This window comes from Saccoglossus kowalevskii, chromosome 16 (genome assembly GCF_978046115.1).
Source record: "Saccoglossus kowalevskii chromosome 16, keSacKowa6.1, whole genome shotgun sequence".
NCBI lineage: Eukaryota > Metazoa > Hemichordata > Enteropneusta > Harrimaniidae > Saccoglossus > Saccoglossus kowalevskii.
Window position 1 is genome coordinate 32,453,531 of NC_140656.1, and position 20,961 is coordinate 32,474,491.

General features: G+C 33.3%; 2 protein-coding genes across 2 annotated transcripts in view; one reads left to right on the top strand and one right to left on the bottom strand.

The window, feature by feature from the left end:
- LOC102806074 (SRR1-like protein) lies at positions 1-8,743 on the bottom strand. Its single transcript, XM_006813710.3, has 8 exons — positions 8,707-8,743; positions 8,164-8,347; positions 7,711-7,751; positions 5,616-5,851; positions 4,909-5,004; positions 3,133-3,284; positions 2,334-2,379; positions 1-1,482 (listed from the first exon to the last, which is right to left on the bottom strand). The coding sequence occupies exons 2-8, from the start codon at positions 8,328-8,330 to the stop codon at positions 1,285-1,287; spliced, it is 936 nt and encodes a 311-aa protein (XP_006813773.1). The 5' UTR covers positions 8,331-8,347; positions 8,707-8,743; the 3' UTR covers positions 1-1,284.
- LOC100373544 (uncharacterized) overlaps positions 8,365-20,961 on the top strand; it is a 25,962-nt gene continuing 13,365 nt past the window's right edge. Inside the window, exons 1-3 of the mRNA XM_085491381.1 lie at positions 8,365-8,454; positions 16,729-16,843; positions 19,822-20,005. Coding sequence (XP_085347507.1) covers positions 16,796-16,843; positions 19,822-20,005 — 232 coding nt within the window. The 5' untranslated portion in view covers positions 8,365-8,454; positions 16,729-16,795. The remainder of the gene's footprint in view (positions 8,455-16,728; positions 16,844-19,821; positions 20,006-20,961) is intronic.

Sequence of the window (20,961 nt, forward strand, 5' to 3'; positions counted from 1 at the left end):
TTTAAGCCAAAAATAATAACTTTATTGCCTCTAGCTGTGTAAAAAGATTTACATAGGATAAGTACAGCAAAAAAGAGTTTTAAAATAATAAGATATATGTATGAATTGTACAAAAAACAAAACAAAAGAACAATTGAAATACTGAAATAATTTGGGTTATAATTTATGTAAAATACATTGCTCGTTTACATGAGTTCTGAGAATTATTTTGACAACTTGCAACTTGAGCATAATTCTCAAAATGGCTGTAAAATTCAAATTTGTGGCAGGTGATGTCAGATACTGAATGAGTACCCCTCTTAAATGGTACAAAGTTGCTCCACATAATCATCAAGCGTTCATTTATTTAACATCTACCCGGTAAAGTAACTGAGGTCTTAGAAAAGATTTAAAGTGTGTATAACTTTGATATCTTGTATGTAAAGTGATTATAACAAAGCTTGTCCATGTGCTTGTCAGTCAAACATATTTTATCCAAATGCATCACATAATTCTTTTAAATGTTAAGTCTTGGTCAATGTGATGGTGCAAATAATCTAGTGTTTTCTCCATAGAATTGCTAAATTGTGTGTGTAGCAAGGCGATCACTAAAACACAATTTATAGTGCCCAGTTTATAGTGTTGCATGTTTACTGACAACCTAATAAACTGACCCAAATTATATGTATGAGCATATTTCATGGTGTTCTGGACTTTTTTATTCACTCATCACAAATGTGAAAGCTGACATATAGAAGGATTCCTGCAGCAATGAGAGATGACATGCATTCAAGGAAAGGATTCTAGAGGCAGGTGAATGAATGGAGAATTTTCCACTGCAGATATAACACTTCTTGATACCTCTCGTAACGTGTACAGAATAGTCAATTAAAATTGTCACAAAACACATGCCATTAAAGAAACAATTTGTCAACAAAGTAAATATTGTGTACATGTGTACATTTAAGTCCTTTTAAAGACCAAAATGAAAAAATGTTCTTGACAATTTTGATGCCACAGGAATCCTTTATAGTCTGTGACGCACTCTCCCTGGGTTAGAGTGGACCCATTTGGTGTTCACTACAAGTACAACTTAATATTTAACGATACACTACACTACTGGTGCTACCTGTACTTCAAGGTTATTCCTAACATAATAGTTGCAACTTTGAGCTATTTCTCATTTTCTGTTAGAGTAAACTGGCGAGTACCGGTATGTAAAAGTCAACCAGAACACAGAAAAACAATGATAAAATAGTAAAATGCACCCATAGACAATTCTGACAAGTGTTTTTATAGAAATATTTACACATTGAACTTTGCTTGTGTAATCTCCAGACTGTCACATGACTTGTATAGTGGTTCATTGCATTCCTGCCAAAATTCAGTTGCAACAATCTTAGAAATCTTATCTGCTGGAAAGTAATGGAGAGATGTATCATTGAAGATATCGGAATGCTGGAAGTTATTGTCTATTTCAATTTCCTGTGTGTATGGAAGAATCTGTGAGGATTATTTAAGGAAAACAACATTTGACAACATAATAAAGAGTAAAGCCACGCCATATATGTGCAAGTTATCAGCCCCATATAACAATTCACTTGCCCCAGGCAAGTATGAATTTGAGGTGTGGCTATGCTAATGAGTGTAAATTGTTAATCACTTGCATAGCCTATGACGCATCCTGTTTCAGCGGTCCAACATCACGTGACTTTGATTGACAGTAGTGAATTATTCAAGATTAGTAACGCAATCCTTTTTCTGGTTCGTGTTTTTGACTTTTTTCGCCAAAATCTCAGCTCGTACAATATTTATTGTCATGAATACTACACACAGTCACTGCTGTGATATTCATACTCACATGCATCCATTTTGGTACGACATAATCGACCTGTAAGTTCCAGAAAACGCGTTTTTACTGGATCTTGGCTAGAGCTGTTTACTACAGCGTGACAAGCAAGGAAATAATCTCTATTGTTTAGGAGCGTATTTATAGTATACCTGGGCCTTTAAGTGTTGTGCAGATTAACAAGACAAAAATTTCTGTGGTGATTGGAATGCATTGACAAATATTCTGTGGAGTCTAAGTCGCAAAACTTGTCTTCGTACCTACCATTGGGTTGTGAGAAAACGAATAAATGTAGCACATGCACGGGGCGATAACCATCGCCTTTTAGTAAATTTTTCTGTGAGATTTAAACTTTATGAATTTCAAATCTATTAAATATGACGAGTCATTAACCATGAATTTTAAAACAATTGGTATTGAGGTTAGATTTAATAAAACAGATTACCGGTAGCGCAAAATAGCTACAAACTCTATACAGGTATACTGTTGATATTGAAAAGGATACTCGATGTATGTATGGAACCTCATTTTGAAGAATTCTGCTAGGAAACCTGAGAACATATTAAGTTTGACATTTCATTTATATAAAGACAGCCTGCCTAGTGTGATTTGGTTTGGTCAAATAAACCTGTGTGTAAAGGCCAAAATGATAGAAAATGTTTTGCATGTTGTTGTTTTATAGGAGTCTCTATACTGACATTTTCACTATAATGAAGACAAAGAGGCAAAATGTTTGCCCATCAAATAAACAGAAAAAGTATTTGTATGCGCCAAATAATTAATCAACTACCAATAACCATGCAACTGTCTCTCCAGGACATTTTGCCTTGATCTCCTTATATACATGTATACACACACAAGTTTGACTGTACAAGATGAGTGCCTGGATCGACAGCTTACATGCACAGCCCAGATGCACAGCCAACATCCATTTTTCCATAAACCAAATACAAACATAAGAATACCAACCCAATACATTACATCATAATCTGGTACTTTGAATATAATCCAGGCATATCTGAGATATGGGTTCATGCTTCCCTGATTAAAATCTAATGAGGCCCCCAGTCACTATAAATGTATAATATTGCCCCCATTCAATCTGACCAATTTAATGACTAATCAAATAAAAGTCAGTCAGAACTTTCTGACAGGAATTAAGCTAATCAACAGAAAGAAGCATGTAGAAAGTCTGAGGAATTAACACCTATCTTCTGCTGAAGCCTAAACAAATAGCTGATATGAATGGTATTGGAGTCAATGGGTGAAATGTTAACTAACGGTTGGTATTTCCTTGTACTTACCTTAATTTTAAACTATTAAAACTATTACCGATAAGTATCAAATACTGAAGTGCATTATAAGACCAGTTTGACCAGAGTAGATTGTTATACATGGGTTTCCCGCAGTGTGGCATATGGAACACAGTACTTCTATTAATTGGTCTTTTACACTCCTACAATTAAGGAAAAAATGATTAGCTCATCATGAGGCGATAAATAGTTTGTAATACTTGGGAACGCACAAAAATTATGAATTATTAGTAACTGACAGGTATTTAACTCAAATATATGTGATAGTCATTTAGTTATAAAAGTCATGTTTACTAAATCTCTCAGAAATCATATATTGTAAAACTCTTCAATTTAACAAGAAACATATTGTGAATTTTGCAATTCACTGAAAATCGTGAAAATTTCTTAGGGCTCCCACAACATGGAGTGGCGATGATTCACACAAAGTTTTGTCTTCACAAATACTATTCAATCCTGAAATTACAAAAACATTTCCAATATAAATATGATTAATTCAATTTCAGAAAAGGTTCAATTATATTTTACATGTATTTCTGCCTAGTAAAATTAAGGATGGATATGATAATTATCGGATTCTGCTGTAAATTGGCCCATCCAAAAAATTGCCATGGGCGATTTCACGGCTGGTGGGCCCTTAATTTGGTTTCAAAATTTAAAAAAATTATCAAATATTTTTTAGGACAAATTTAATTACTAGGTATACACCAAGTTTTATTCAAATGCAATGAATTGGTTCTTGAGATATCACGTTATTTATTACACAAATTAGGTACACATGTAATTAATATGCACAGATTTTAACCCAAAACTAATCAGGTTTGTGCATTGTCCCAGAGGATGTATTTATCAAGTTCAGTGAAATATGATTAGAAATTAAGATGATGGTGGAATAGACAGGGTAATAGCATTGTGTGCTTCAAACACGGGAGTCAACAGCTAGTTCGATTACCTAAAGTTTTTTTTATTCAGAAATTAAAACAGCCAGTCGCAAAGAATAATTTAGCAAAGTTTCAGTAAATTCTTGTCTTATGGCAAAAGAGTTTTAGCTGTGAAGATTCTCAACTATATGATCAAAAGAATAAACTGATACAAAATTTCAATGCCAAACAAAACAATGAAGAAGTAATTAAGTCATCAAGGAATATACTGTTTAAAGTGGCGATAAACAGCTGTTTTTATAATCAGTCTTTTTTTCTCCAATTTTTATTTTTAGTAAAGAATTTCCAGAGTCATTACTGTCAATTTGTAATGGCCATGATATGGACACCGAAAGCATAACATATACGCTATATACAGATGTTGTACATCAGATCATTTGTAAGTGAAAAAGATAGCCATGAGATTGCGTCCAGATCTCAAGAGGGTGCATTGTTGAAATCCAATTTTGTCAAACAAATCGCTAGGGTTATAGTACAAAATGACAACTCACCAAGGGCCTGTCACTGATGTTTTTATTACTGTATAAAATGATATTTCAGTAATTAAGATTTGGTCATCTTTATGTGGTTATAGTTAAACAAAAACATGTTCAAAATCATAACTATTGACACTTTAAATATCTTATAATGATAAATTAATCAGCTCAGTTAATTAAACACTGAAATCAAATTATGATATCTTAAATTGTTCATCAAAGTCCTCAAAGATTTGATCCAGGTCACTGATGTTTAATAAGGTTAATAAAATATTGACCAGGCATTTTTTTCTATATCCAGCCGCTGGACAGAGAGATACTACAGAAAATATATAAATATTATAACTAACCTCATTTTTGTCAATAACATGGAAATCCAAATCTTTTAGAATGATTTTTTCTTCTTCTGTAAATTTTGGATCATACACAAAACACTGCCCAGGAATCTGGTAATAAAAAAACAAACAAAAAAATTTGCCCTTTGCCACATTGAGTACCATATTTTTCCCTTCTGTGTATTATCCTAAAACTTGTTTGTTAATACTGGACCAAATGTGCATAATTTTCATGGTTTTTTGAAAAAATAAGTGAAAAAAGATATTGTCACAATAGTCAACTTGGTGCTCAAATGGTTGATTCAGGGTTTAGACTTTTTGAAGTTGTATAACACTGCATAACTGTGAATCACCATGCATAAAAGAAAACACAGAATGTTTACTGCCACAGTACTGCAATGCACCATGGGAATAATACTGCAAAGCACCATACATGTATGACTTTATTTACACATGTAAGTAGCAATACTGTGAAATACTTTATTTTAGCTGGAATTAAATTTTTGCTGAAAAGACTTTTAGTGTTTTGTGTGGAATTTTCACTGATATTTGGCGAGTTGAATGTAAATTATAGGAAAAAGGTGTATTCACTGGATTTTATTTTCACTGAATCATTCCTTCAGCGAAATTTAACTCCAAGCGAAAATAAAGTATTTTACAGTAGTTGAGACATGTTTCTTTTATTTGTCAGTGAAATTGTTTACCTTTGCAATAATTATTACCTGTAGAAACTTTGTCATCAGATGTAGAAATGCAAACTGATATCTTGCAATAGGACATAGTGTAAAGTTGCCAAGTCCATAGCATACAATATCATAAACATCATGTTGACAATTATCATTAGAGTTCATATTTGTAGGAGTTGATATTTCTATGGATGATGAACTCAAAAGATTTGATCTGTCTGAGATAACGTCTTTGATTACTGCTAAATGTTGAATCACTGAATACCAACATGCTGTAGAAAAGCAATGATGACATTTTACTAGTTTTAACAGGGCACTTAATAATAGAGTAAATATGGTCCATGTACAATGTAAATCATTGTCTTAGATAATTTAAACAAAAAGTTTATGCCAGTGTCAAAGTTATAAATTGGCACGTTACAGAGTTTTGTCTGAATTATAGAATAAAAACAAAGAAAAAAGTTCATAAAAATGAAAATACAAAATTATAACAATTTAAAAAGTAAAAATGAAAAGCAGAGAGTACAGTGCATATCAATTTCAAAAAACGCAATTGATATGATGGTTTTAATATGAATTGCAGTCAGCTGTTGACTGTCAATCCACTAATGCTTAGGTACGATGGTTATAAATATGAATTGCAGTCAGCTGTTGACTGGTTTGACAATCCTATTTAAAATGGTCGAATGGTGGTCATTTTTGTGCTAAAAAATCATCAAATATCAAGCATTTCTGGCATTTCTGAAAAGATTTTGTTCAAACTTGGTACATACATTAGACATTACGAATTCCCGATGCACATCATTTTATTTTTCTGATCGGATTCAAAATGGCTGACTGGTGGCCATTTTGTTTTAATGAATGGGCTTCTAGAGCCATATCTCTGACATGGTTTGACTGATTATGTTCAAATTTTATATATTCATTGTACATCATGTTATAGATATATACATGTATTCAAAATGGCTGATTTTGTTTTAATTAATGTTGTTCCAGAGCAATATCTCTCAATACTCGTTTGAGTATCAGATACAAATGTCAACCATTTTAATGTAAAACAATCATCATAATCATATTCCTGACATGTTTATATTTCAGCCATATTACTATGAACAAAACTATATATCTTAAATTCGATAACAATGGGGACTGTGCCATGCATGGCTTGTTTTACCTGCAGCAATAGTTTGTTGATATAAATCCATACCATGCAATATCATTTGACGATGTGTTATTTTCCTGGTCAACAAATAACAATGCCACACATCACTCCAAATCAAGGACATGACATCTTCAGAACATTACATGGTAACATTCTTGAGTGATTCAATTCCCAAATGTGGATAAACTAGTTGTACGTACAATCAACATTTGTTGCAAATTTTACATAACAAATTCAAATTTACTTATTACTGCTAGATCAGAAAATAATTATTATCGCTATATAGTTTTAATTTGAAAAGCAAAAATAGTTAAATGTTGCACAATAATTCCCACATCTAATATTTGCACATTTCACAACAGTAATGAGGGGGGCAAGGGTTATTTTCTTCAACGTAATATTGCAATATTTTTTTGTTCGTACAACGTAAATTGAAAAAATAAATTCCGTAATTCTGTAGTCACAGGCTAGACGTACAATGTAATCAATCAAATATTTTTTTCGTACACTGTAAAAATGTATAATTTTTCTCGGTACGTACAAGAATTTTCTAGGTTTTCTTTCTTAATTTTCCGTAAAATGTAAAAACGTCTTTTTTTTCCTTGTAAATTGTAAAAAGCCCTTTTTATTTTCCGTAAAACTGGACCAGCAACCCCCCTTGCCCCCCTTCAGTAATGTTTATGCATCCTGAAGTATGCACACTGACACTGTGCTCTCTGCCACTTTTCTTGCGAATGCAGTTGCACAATTGATGAAAAGGTCATTCACAACAAATACCAGAAATAAAGCTAATATTCATCAAACCAGTATTGATATTTTTCTCATGTTACGTGAGTGCTCAAAAAACTGCTTCTTGCAAGACCTCATCTTTGGTATTAGCAATGAATAAACTCTAAATACTTTTAATTAATTAATTCAAATAAATTCACATCTAAACAACTAAAACAATGAAATTTAATTGGTACTTACTTTTAAAATGTTCAAAGAATTCACTATTTTCAATTTCAAGTCTGAAAAAATGGCATAATAAAATAAAAATACACCGTAACCCAAGATTAATAAAACAAACATTGAAAACAGTAATTTTAATAGCTAAAAGAATTAGAATTAATTGACCACGCCCACTTATTATTTAAACACCCATCGCATCGGCCACTTATAATATTTTAACAAGTCTCGCATTGGCCGCGATCACTTCATCTTTACAGCCCGGCGGCAATCAAGTGGTGTCTCATCGGGTAACCGTGTTTTTTCAACATCCAGAGTCATACGCCTTACATATCTGAGAATATCTGTAACTGTGAGACAACTGAAGAATCGTAGTCGAATAAACATATTTTACAATTACTCCAAAAATCCCCGAAAAGTTGACATCATTGACCTTAAAATAAACTCAATCGAATCAGAAAGTAACCAACTTACTCGTAGTCACGGATTCGTCGTTTGAATATTTCAATGCTAACTACTGTATCATAAGTGTCGGAAACATTATTTAAAGAGGGTTTTGATTTGACAAAATCTGTCGCCGGCGCTTTCTTTTTTCTTCGTTTGTGACGAACGACTTGAAAACCATCACTGGTGTCCTCCATTGCTCGTGTGTCACGTGCTGAGGTCAAAGTACACGGAAATAGTTTACGAAAAGAAACACCCTGTTTTAAATTATTTTGCTGCGTATTTATGAGAGTTAAAATTACTCATTTGAGCGGTAAATAGGTAAGTACAGTATATTAATGTTGCATATTTCATTTTTACAATATCACAGTCGATCATAGAAACACGAATTGTCAATCCAAAATATGAAAATACTGATAAATTTGATAGAAACGTGTAGTCCACCGAGTCGAGACTCCACGAATGCCGCCATTTTGTTTTTATTCTATGACGTACAAACAAGTACCGAGACTGGCCCGGCCTAGCCATGGCAATTTTATAAAAAAAATGAATAGTTGTCCGACGCGAAATTACCACGACTGGTCTATTCTGAGACGTATTCATTGTTATTAATTATTCATGATATGCAGTGGACATTACGTGATAATTTCGCGTCAACGCGGAAGATTAAAGGGCTCATACCACTAATTGAATTTCCATAGACGACAATGTTAAAGTGCCCGTGCAATGCCCACCCTCACGTTTCCCATTTTAGATCTGTGTCCCACTGAAATGGGTAGTTATTAATTTTTTTGCTGAAAATGATTACTCGTATCCAAGTAAATTTGGGATATTTCTCGTGTTGTAGCCACGCCCACCTATCATGAAACGGTCGACTGTTTCCGGATTTCCGACTCTCGCCGAAAGTGCGCCACCAAATGACAAAATGTGAGAGGAAGTCATACCACTGAGCCGTAATAACACTGGTCGTTCAGTATACTTTTAAACGATATACATTTTTCGGTCGGCGTTTTTTCTTTTTTTTTTGTCTATTTTATTTTTTTTTTAAGAGAGAGAGAGTTTTTAGATGTTGTGTTGTGGGCAGTTGCAGTGAAACGTATAGTCATAGTGTATGTATTCACACGTTTCTAATCGATCCGAAGGTGGACATCACTTAACCTTAGATTCTTTTTTTGGGGAAAAACTGTCCTCGTCAATGAAAAAAACGACTAGGTTTAAAGAGAAACGCCGACAAAGTATACCTGGCGCAAAACTTTTGATAGAAATAGATTCCAGACCAGCCCATGATCATCGAGGCGGATTTCAGAAGAGAGAGAGACGTCCGGCAAGTGTTTCAAATCAGTTGACTTTTTTTTTGCGATTCTGATTATCGTTTTATAGAGACCATTTTGTCCCTGTTAAGTAAAAGGTAGCAATAATTTTGACAGTGAAACGAAAACGAAGCGTCGGACAAACAGGAAATTACACAGCCCTTACACACTGCTAACTGTTTTCATTTTCGAAGGCTAAACATTTCTGAATTGTTTGGTGATTGGTGTTGAATGTCGAATTCACACCTCTGTTCTTTTTTACCTCCATGCTTGCAGCTTGATCTGCGTAATAATTTATGAAATAAGAATCCGGGCTTGGTCAATGTGTTTCCAACAAATAAAGTTTTAATTTATTTTTATACGATGTTATAATTATGACAATCACGCCATGGATCACGCTAACTCGAATCCACTCTGAATTTATCTGTATGTGCGTCGATCTCGATTATTTTTGTTATCCAATTAAACGCCGCTTTTAACGCACTTGCCCTCGCCGTGACCCGATGCGTTCACCTATTTCAACAAAATGTCAATTTATTTCCACGCGGCTGTAATTTATTTAGTAACTGTGATTTGTCGTTTTTTGATTTATTTATAGTGATCACTCTAGTCTAATGTTTAGAATGTCAAAATATGTTCTCTTTTATTTTAATTTTGAAAGTTTTACTCAGACAATCGATGAAATAAAACAGTGTAGTGACGTGCCTAGTAACCTGCTAAATAACAAGATAATTCCGACGTCAAATTCTATTTTGTCCAACGACAGTGTACAAACGTGCGCCGGTGTCGGTGACGATCACGGTGACCAGCTACACCAGAACGAACATATTTCGCATCTAACTCAACCCCATGCAACAAAAATTGATACTATGTGTTCGTTATGGTCCATTCTTCCTCGACGAACAAGTACATAAGTGACAATATAGTCAAAGACGAGAAAACTGCACAAGAAATTTGCCTTATTTACACGTATCGGCAATGCAAGCTGCCATGCGACTTCCCCTTCTGACGTCACAAGGGGAATTTCTGTATGCAAATGAGAAGCTAATGAGGAGCCTCATTTTAAAATACACAAAAATAAAGTTGCCGTAGACTGAGTTTAAAACACATTTTTTCACTTAAAAAAATAATTTATGCTTAGAAACATAAAAATTAATAATATTTATGTATCAATGGATAATTTTAGGCGTGAAAATAGCAGCCATTTCACAGGCACTTTAACATATGACGAGATTGCTATATGAAAATGAATAAGAAAGTTGAAAACATGGCTCAAAAATAGGAAATCAACATGCCGGTAATCAACCACTATAATAATAATAATAATAATAATGAATTTATTGCATCCTTAGAAATAATTTCCATTGGTTGAACCAGCAATAAAATGCTAGTAAAGTAAAATGTCAGTTATTGTTATTTCTGATTTCAAATATTTTGTATAAGTATTCACCAACTTGTCTTATTAGTACGTCTTCTCTTGAACTCATAATATATTTAAATACCTGGTTATCACTTTTCAATTCTTCTGGAATATTGATATTATTAAATAGCTTTTGTCTTTCTGTTTGGTACCTAAGACATTCCATGAAGAAATATTCTTCATTTTCAATTTTGATCTGGGAACATTGCTTACAGATTCTGTCTTCTAAAGGTATTTTGGGTTGGGTATGTCTACCCTTCTCAATTTCTAATACATGACTGCTTATTCTGAAACGAGTCAATAAGATTTTATTTTTCAGATTACATAAGAGCAAATATGGTTCAAAAGTGTACGAGTCTTTAAACTTTATATACGTTCTCAGTTTTATATTATCATTTGTTACACTCAACTTCCAGAACTCTACATATCTTTGTTGGATGTTTTTTCGTATGTTTTTTATTTTACTGTGTGGTAATTTATGAGGTATGACAGACGAGGACAAGTTTGTAATATTTTCGGGGACCATGTTTTTTACTGATGTAAACCAATTTATTATTGTCTAGTATGTCATGTCCCCAATTATTGACTCCCGTGTGCGAAGCACAAAAGGGAGTCTTTGCAGTTACCCTGTCTGTAAATGGTAAAAAATATGTTGTCAAATTTATTTGATTATGAAAAAATCTCTTTAGCCCATTTTGTACTTGGTCCGCCAAGGCGAAAAGCTATAACAAAGGAACATGGTCTATTATGTTTTATCTTGGCAAAAATGAAAGACCTACCTGAAACTGATGTCGTACAGTGCTTCAAGCATAGACTGAAAGGAAGAATAAGAGCTGAATATAAGTACCATCTCCTTTGTCACTCGCTCAAAGTATTCATCCCCCAGTGGTGCACCAACGATGTCCTAGCTACCATTGATCAAGACGAACTTATAATATCGCCAATTTTGACTTAAATGGACAATAATTTTCAGCTGGTTTTTTAGAATTTTTGACTCCCGTGTGCGAAGCACAAAAAGGGAGTCTTTGCAGTTAGTGTGTCTGTATGTGTGTATGTGTGTATGTGTGTGTGTGTGTATGTGTGTCCGTCTGTTCCACTGATATCTCAAGAACCATACATCAGTTTTTGATGAAACTTGGTGCATAGATGCTCTGGGCCAATGCGCAGATTTGATTAGGTTTTGGTAAAAATCCATGCATATTAATTACCTAATTTGCATGATAATTAGCTGATTTTTGGCTGTTTCATGACTGTTCCACTGATATCTAAAGAACCACTCATTGGATTTTGATGAAACTTGGCACACAGATGCTCCAAACTAATGCGCAGATTTGATTAGTTTTGGGTAAAAATCTGTGCAATATTAATTACCTAATTTGCATAATGATTAATCAATTTTCGGCTTTTCCACTGATATCTCAAGTACTAATCATCACATTTCAATAAAACTTGGTACATAGATGTCATAGGACACTGCACAAACCTGAAAGTTTTTAGGGTAATATCAGTAGATATTAATTACCTAATTAGCATAATTAATTAATTTTCAGCTTTTGATATTTCAAGTAATAATTGTCACATTTCAATGAAACTTGGTACATAGATGTCATAGGACACTGCACAGACCTGATAGTTTTTAGGGTAATATGAGTACATATTATCACCGGCTACTAAAAATTACATTATGGGAGAAAGAGGATTAATTACCTAATTTGCATAATTAATTATATTTCAGCTTTTGATATTTCAAGTAGTAATCATCACATTTCAATGAAATTTGGTACATAGATGTCATAGGACACTGCACAGACCTGATAGTTTTTTGGGTAATATCAGTAGATATTAATTACCTAATTAGCATAATTAATTAATTTTCAGCTTTTGATATTTCAAGTAGTAATCATCACATTTCAATGAAACTTGGTACATAGATGTCATAGGACACTGCACAGACCTGATAGTTTTTAAGGTAATATGAGTACATATTAATTACCTAATTTGCATAATTAATTAATTTTCAGCTTTTGATATTTCAAGTAGTAATCATCACATTTCAATGACACTTGGTACATAGATGTCATAGGACACTGCACAGACCTGATAGTTTTTAAGGTAATATGAGTACATATTAATTACCTAATTTGCATAATTAATTAATTTTCAGCTTTTGATATTTCAAGTAGTAATCATCACATTTCAATGACACTTGGTACATAGATGTCATAGGACACTGCACAGACCTGATAGTTTTTAAGGTAATACGAGTACATATTAATTACCTAATTTGCATAATTAATTAATTTTCAGCTTCTGATATTTCAAGTAGTAATCATCACATTTCAATGAAATTTGGTACATAGACATCATAGGACACTGCACAGACCTGATAGTTTTAGGCTAATATCAGTATATATTAATTAGCTAATTTGCATAATTAATTAATTTTCAGCTTTTGATATTTCAAGTAGTAATCATCACATTTCAATGACACTTGGTACATAGATGTCATAGGACACTGCACAAACCTGATAGTTTTTAGGGTAATATGAGTACATATTAATTATCTAATTTGCATAATTAATTAATTTTCAGCTTTTGATATATAAAGTAGTAATCATCATATTTCAATGAGACTTGCTACATAGATCTTCTAGGATTATGCAGAGACCTAATTAGTTTTAATTGGATATTAATTACCTAATTTGCATAATGTTCCACTGATATATAAAGAACTACAAATTGGATTTTAATGAAACTTTTAAAGAGAACTATGCAGAAACCCAATTAGTTTTTGGTAAATATTTATGCTTATTAATCTCCTAATTAACATAATTAATTAACACTGATATCTCAATTACTGATCATCACATTTGAATAAAATTTGGTACATAAATGCTCTAGGACAATAGACAGGCCTGATTAATTTTGGGTTAAAATTTGTTCATATTAATTCTCTACTTAGCATAATAATTCATAATTTTTTTGTTCTGTTCTGTTCATATTAGTTACCTGATGTACATAATTAGTTTTCAGCTTTTCTATCAATATCTCATGTACAAGTAATTTTTAATTAATTTTTAATGTGTCTTCAATACTCTCAGCACACGGGAGTTCTTTCTAAGCTTTCTTTGATTTAATATATGTAATAAACAATGAGATTATTTTCATAATAAAATCAGACATTTGATTTGTTCTCGAAATCGTTTTTCTGTATATATTCGATTATAATTCTACTCACCGTTTGTATATTTTGCTATATTTACTCGAATGACTAATGTTTACCTGTACTGTTAATTTATACCTCGTTTTTTTATATCGATATTTTGTACACGTTATATTCGATTGTGTTTTATACTTACTGATATATGATTTCGTTTTTAAACTAGACAATGTTATTAGATTTTTTTTAACTGAGAATAAAATATTCAAATGTATGTATGTATGTCACTTTTTTCGTTCCACCATTATCGCAAGAACCACCAATCAAATTTTAGTGAAACTTGGTTCATAGATGCTCTGGGATAATGTGCAGAGTTGATTAGGTTTTGGTAAAAATCCATGAATATTAATTACCTAATTTGCATGATAATTAGCTGATTTTTAGCTGTACCATGACTGTTCCACTGATATCTGAAGAACCACTCATTGGATTTTGATGAAACTTGGCACATGGATGCTCTAAACTAGTGCGCAGATTTGATTAATTTGGGGTAAAAATCTGTTTATATTAATTACCTAATTTGCATAATGATTAATCAATTTTCTGCTTTTCTCGAGTACTAATCATAACATTTCAATAAAAACTTGGTACATAGATGTCATATGACACTGCACAGACCTGATAGTTTTTAGGGTAATATCGGTACATATTAATTACCTAATTTGCATAATTAATTAATTGTCAGCTTTTGATATTTCGAGTAGTAATGATCACGTTTCAATGAAACTTGGTATATAGTTACTTGAGGACTGTGCAGAGACTTAATTAGTTTTTGGGTAAATATTTGTGCATATTAATCACCTTATTAGCATAATTAGTTAATTTTCAGCTTTTCACCTGATATCTCAAGTACTAATCATCACATTTCAAAGAGACTTGCGACATAGATCTTCTAGGACTATGTAGAAACCTGATTAATTTTGGGATAAATAATTGTGCATATTATTACCTAATTTGCACAATTAGTTATTTTTTTGCTGTTCTATGGCTGTTTGCACTGATTTCTAAAGAACCACTCATTGGATTTTAATGACACTTTTAAAGAGTACCCATCACATTTCAATGAACCTAGGACTATACACCATATTAGTTTTTGGTAAATATTTATGCTTCTTAATCACCTAATTAACATAATTAATTAATACTGATATCTCAAGTATTGATCATCACATTTGAATAAAACTTGGTACATAAATGCTCTAGGACAATAGACTGTCTTATTAAGGGACAACATGAAAAGTTCAATGTAGGATAAAAAACATAATTCCTTTAGTTTTTTTCCAAACCCCCCACTGAAACTTAATTGATAATTATTTACCATGGCGTCAGACTACATTTACCATTAAATACAAATTGATAATCTGACAGTAGTATGGCATAGCAGTTGGTTGTCTGGTGGGTGTAAAAAGACTTTACACTCGGGCCAAACCATTTTCTCGTCTTGGATGTTTTTTTTTTTCATTTTTGTCCGTGATTGGATAGAGAAAAAAACGAATTACAAATACTCCAATATTTTTTTGACTTCATTAAAAAATAATAAAATCGTTTTTGTAGGATAGAAACTTTTTGAGGTCAAAACGCCCCATCTCTGAACTAAAGCAAATAAGTTTCGATCTTTTGACGTCGTCCCTAATTTTGGGTTAAAATCTGTTCATATTAATTTTCTAATTAGCATAATAATTAATAATTTTTTGGTTCTAATCATATTTCAATGAAACTTGGTACATTGTGCAGACCTTATTAGTTTTACACTTAAATCTGTTCATATTAGTTACCTTATTTGCATAATTAGTTTTCTGCGTTTTCATCAATATCTCAAGTTCAAGTAATTTTGTGTCTCCAATACTCTCAGCACACGGGAGTTCTTTCTAAGCTTTCTTTGATTATTATTAAGATTTACCTGGAGTTTCCATTTGTGGCAGTATTCAGATAGTTTATTTAATGCATTTTGCAAACCTAATTGTCTTGTTGAAATCAATACTAGGTCATCTGCATAAAAGAGATAGTTAATTTTATAATTATTTAATGTTACCTGGTTTACTGAATCTTTTAATGTGTCATTCAAGTCATTAACATAAAGATTAAAAAGCATTGGACTTATAGTACATCCCTGTCTCACATTCTTATTTGTATTAAATATTGGAGATACATGTATTTTTTTGCGAACTTGCCACTTGAAAAATACTAACATGTTGGCCAGCTCAAACTATTACAAATCTCAGGTAAACAAGACACACCTACTGTATTTAGATTGCATATAGAGAAATCACTAGAAAAACACCAAGATGAGAACATCCAAATCCACAGAGAATAAACCCACAGGTACACAGCCGCTAAGTAGTAAACAAAAGACCACATGTTGGTCTCACCTTTGACCCATGTGATTACGCCCTCAAACAGGGAGCACCTGAGAAAAAAAATATTTAAAAAATTTCATTGGTTCTTTCAAGGCATTTAAATTGAGCAGCCATTGGTTAATTAGTGGCATGAGACCATAAAACACGTTCTAATAGAAAGGTCATATGAAACCATAACATTGCAACGACTGTGCCAGTCTGGTAAGTACCGGGTAGTTACGAAAACAATAAGTTTGATAATGCAAAAACAATTATTTTCATTATTTTCTTTTTTTATATTTTTTTCAGCATACACTGAGATTGTAAAATATTATAGTTGAAAGTTGTATACATTGTATTAACTACTGGAAACACGATGGAGTACCTTAGCACTATGGAGAAATCAAAGAGTTACATGTATAAGGTGCCTTTCAATATTATTTTAGTCTAAATATCAAGTTGTGTATCTCATGTTTTATGTCCAACTATTTACGATATTAGTTGCCATGTGGCCAGGCATATTACAAAATGTAGTTGAGCTTATATAGGCCAACTTCCAAGCTGTGCCATTTTGTCATGCAATAATGAGCAGTGCACGTTCCTCCAGTTTTATGGTTTTTGGCATTGTATCTACAGTTTTTAAATTAAACCAACTTTGTTAAAATCCATTAAACCCTACATCAAATGGTTAGGCTCTGCCTGGTAGATATGGTGCGTGTTCACATTTACCCACAGTCCATCTATCTCTGCCTGGTAGATATGGTGCGTGTTCACATTTACCCACAGTCCATCTATCTCTGCCTGGTAGATATGGTGCGTGTTCACATTTACCCACAGTCCATCTATCTCTGCCTGGTAGATATGGTGCGTGTTCACATTTACCCACAGTCCATCTATCTCTGCCTGGTAGATATGGTGCGTGTTCACATTTACCCACAGTCATCTATCTCTGCCTGGTAGATATGGTGCGTGTTCACATTTACCCATAGTCCATCTATCTCTGCCTGGTAGATATGGTGCGTGTTCACATTTACCCACAGTCCATCTATCTTTGATTTCATATATATAAATGTACCAAAATGAGCCAATTACAAGTGAAAAGTACGGGACATACTTTTCAGAAAATAGCAAGTACAGGTGTTATTTGTAGCGAATACGGGTGCTATTTGTAGAGAGTATGGGTGGTATTTGTACATAGCAAGTACATGAAGGTAATTTAGCGAGTAAGAGTGATAAAATGTAGCGAGTATGGGGGGTAAAAATATGGCGAGTACGGGATGGGGGTATTGCGGATTAAAATATATGGGGTTTATACAACAATTACTGGTGCAGCAAAACACTCCATTGAGAAAGAAAATATCAGTGATACGAAATGAAACTACCGTAAAATTCCTATTTGAGGCCGCGGCTTTAATTAAAATTCATTTTTTCAATGGGCGAATTCAGATGCGTGAAGTCTTGGTGCGGCTTTATTAATTGGAGCATTCACTTCGGCAACAGTGGTAAATTTTTTCAAAAAACGAAGGCAGAAGGGATAATGATATGCTAATGAGATGCACGTCACTCGATTGCAACTTTGTTGCGATTCTAAGCGTACTTTCAGTATTTTACACACAGACAAACTTGTACACAAACGAAATTTCACAATGTATAACATACTGCACAATAAATAATATCTACAAATAGATTTGTACGCATTTGCAGATTACGGTACTATATACTACAATCTCTTGAATAGACTAATTCGTTAGCACCGGTAGGTCACAACTGAAAGACAGTCGTTTGACACAGTCGATTGCGTTCGACTACTGGCATGTTCGACTTCCGGCAGAGTGACTGTACATTCCATGTTTAATTTAGACATCGGGGGAATTAAAATAAAAAAAGTCAATCAAAAAAAAAATGTTTGCATGATAACAAAAAAAATGCTCAGTATATTATTTTATGTAATATATTTTTATTTTCTTATTTTTTTTTTGATAACGAAAAGTATATTCTAAAAGAAGTAAAAACAAAAACGAATGCATTCTTAGTAGCAAATGATCACGGTAACGGTCATGCTGCGTTTCACACAAGTGAATAACTTACTTGTTTTCGAAGTGTTACAACTGCTGATTATTACTCGGTAGTGATTACAATAACGTACAAAAAATAAATTCGTTGAATTGTTGTGAAAAATAAACTTAGTTTCACCGCAAGCGAATGATTTCGGTCACATATAAACGCTCGATCCGATACAATATCCACCATGTTTGTTCAAACATCTTTAGTGACTTGAAACTGGTTTTTTTGACCTGATAGGTCAAGTCGCTGGATGGTGCCAACGTGATTAAATTACCATAGCTCATTTAAATATGTTAATGTAGTTCAGCGACTTCATGGTAAACGAAACACGAAAGAGATTTACCGTTGTTGTAGTGCGATTGTTTGGCTTTGATTTTGATGGGAAAACGGCATGATTTTTTTTTAAATCAAGAAATTAGTTGTTTTTGAAAGATAAGCTGAGCATTGAAGAAGAATTTAACACTTTTGACGATAATAACAGCTCATTGCCGAAATGCAGTTTACCCATTCACGCTACCCACAATAAACCTGTACTCTGGAATAAGCGTCAATGACTACGGAAAACCTAAATTATACTCTAATCTAATCGTCAGGAATCATTGAAATGTTCGAAAAATTATGCCTTAATTTAAAATTTTTCTGAAATATGTGGTGGCTGTTTGGTTTATGAAAGTTTGGGGTGCGGCTGACGAGAGTTACGCAACATTGTGGATCCCTAGGTACCCTCACCCCGTACTCGCTACATTTTATCACTCGTACTCGCTAAATTACCTCCATGTACTCGCTACAAATACTACCCATACTCCCTACAAATATCACCTGTACTCGCTACAAATGTCACCCATACTCGCTACAAATATCACCCGTACTTGCTATTTTCTGAAAAGTACGTCCCGTACTTGGCTCATTTTGGTACATTTATATACCTCCTCATTTGGGTAAAGTTACAACCTCAAAAAACATTAACCAAGGTCTTTCTGACTACTTTTAAAGCGAAAAATGGTAGATAACAGTGCAGGGCAAAATAAATTTCAGTAAATATGCTAGTATTTTGGTCCCAGACAGTAAGTTTGTAAGACCAGGTACAATGTTGGTCATTTTGTTTATTCATACACTGTGTGCGAATAGACACTGATTAATGTTTTTCCACAGTGGCATACTCAAAAAGAAAGAAATGTGTGGTTAACTTGTTTTTTAGTTATGCATGAAAAGTTCATAAGCAAATAACAAATTTGCTTGGATGAACGTTGAACCCATATCAAACACAACATAGCGGATTTTACATTTGTCGCATGGGACTCATGAAAAAAATAATTTGTATAATTTTCTTTATTGCAGTGTAAAAAGCCTCACCATTCAATTGTCACATCGCTGGAGAAAGCTAAATATTGTTTGGGAAAATCCAGCCACCTTGAATGCCCTTTGTGTCCTGAAGACAAATTTAAACCTACATTTACATCTAAGGTCAAAAGTCATTTAGACTCCCATGGTGAATATGGCTCAGGAGTAAGGCTGAATCCAGGTTGGTATATATAAAATGGTATTTAGGCCCCTATAATTTGGTTCAGATAGGTATTGCTTTGGAAAGAGGCACCTTAGTATGACAGGTACCCTCACTGCATCAATCCTAAGTTTTTAGGCACATTGTACCGTGTTTGCTATGCATGCAAAGTTCAATAAACTGTTTACATGGATATTGTGAGATGATGTATTAATACTCAACAAAAATAGTTTCACCAAATAATTAGTCCCAGTTCGGAAAAATGTTTTTATTAGTTCCCATTCCTTCGCAGTTCAATAACAGGGATTTATGGTTTTACCTCTGATTACATTCAAACTTTACACATACAGCATACAAACAGTGACCCCTCAGTAAGTCGTGCCTCAATAAGTCGCGATTTTGGCTGAGTCACGGGTAGTTGGATGACTCCCAAAAATTCTATTGTGTGGAGGAGACACCTACTGTGCATCTAATACCTGGATAAAAAGGGTGACAGCGACTTTTGGTACTTCTTGGCTGTTCTCCTTTGATACAGCTCTATAAAACTCACTAGAAGAGTTGAATCCATCACTCTGATCTCTAGTTCTCAACTGAGCAGCATGTCTAAGCGAAAGCTATCCAATCTGTTCTTACATAAAAAAACTTGCAGTGATCGACTGTGTCAAGATATGTGAAACCAAGTCAAGGGTTGCACGTGATCTAGTAGTCGGTGAGTCCAGTATTCACGGGTGGTGAAGAAAAGCTGAGAAAAATCATTTTCGAAGTTGACTGAAAGGCGGACTAAACAGAAAATGTACAAAATTATTTGACAATGATGACATCGATAAAGCTGTGACGCTGTGATGTTTTTCAATAAAGCAAATGTACTGTAAATAAACCCATGTTTGTTTATATGCTTTTTATCAATTTTCAATGCTTGAACCTTCCCTTTCACGAATCCCCTTGGTAAGTTGCAACCCCCGATAAGTCAATGTTTT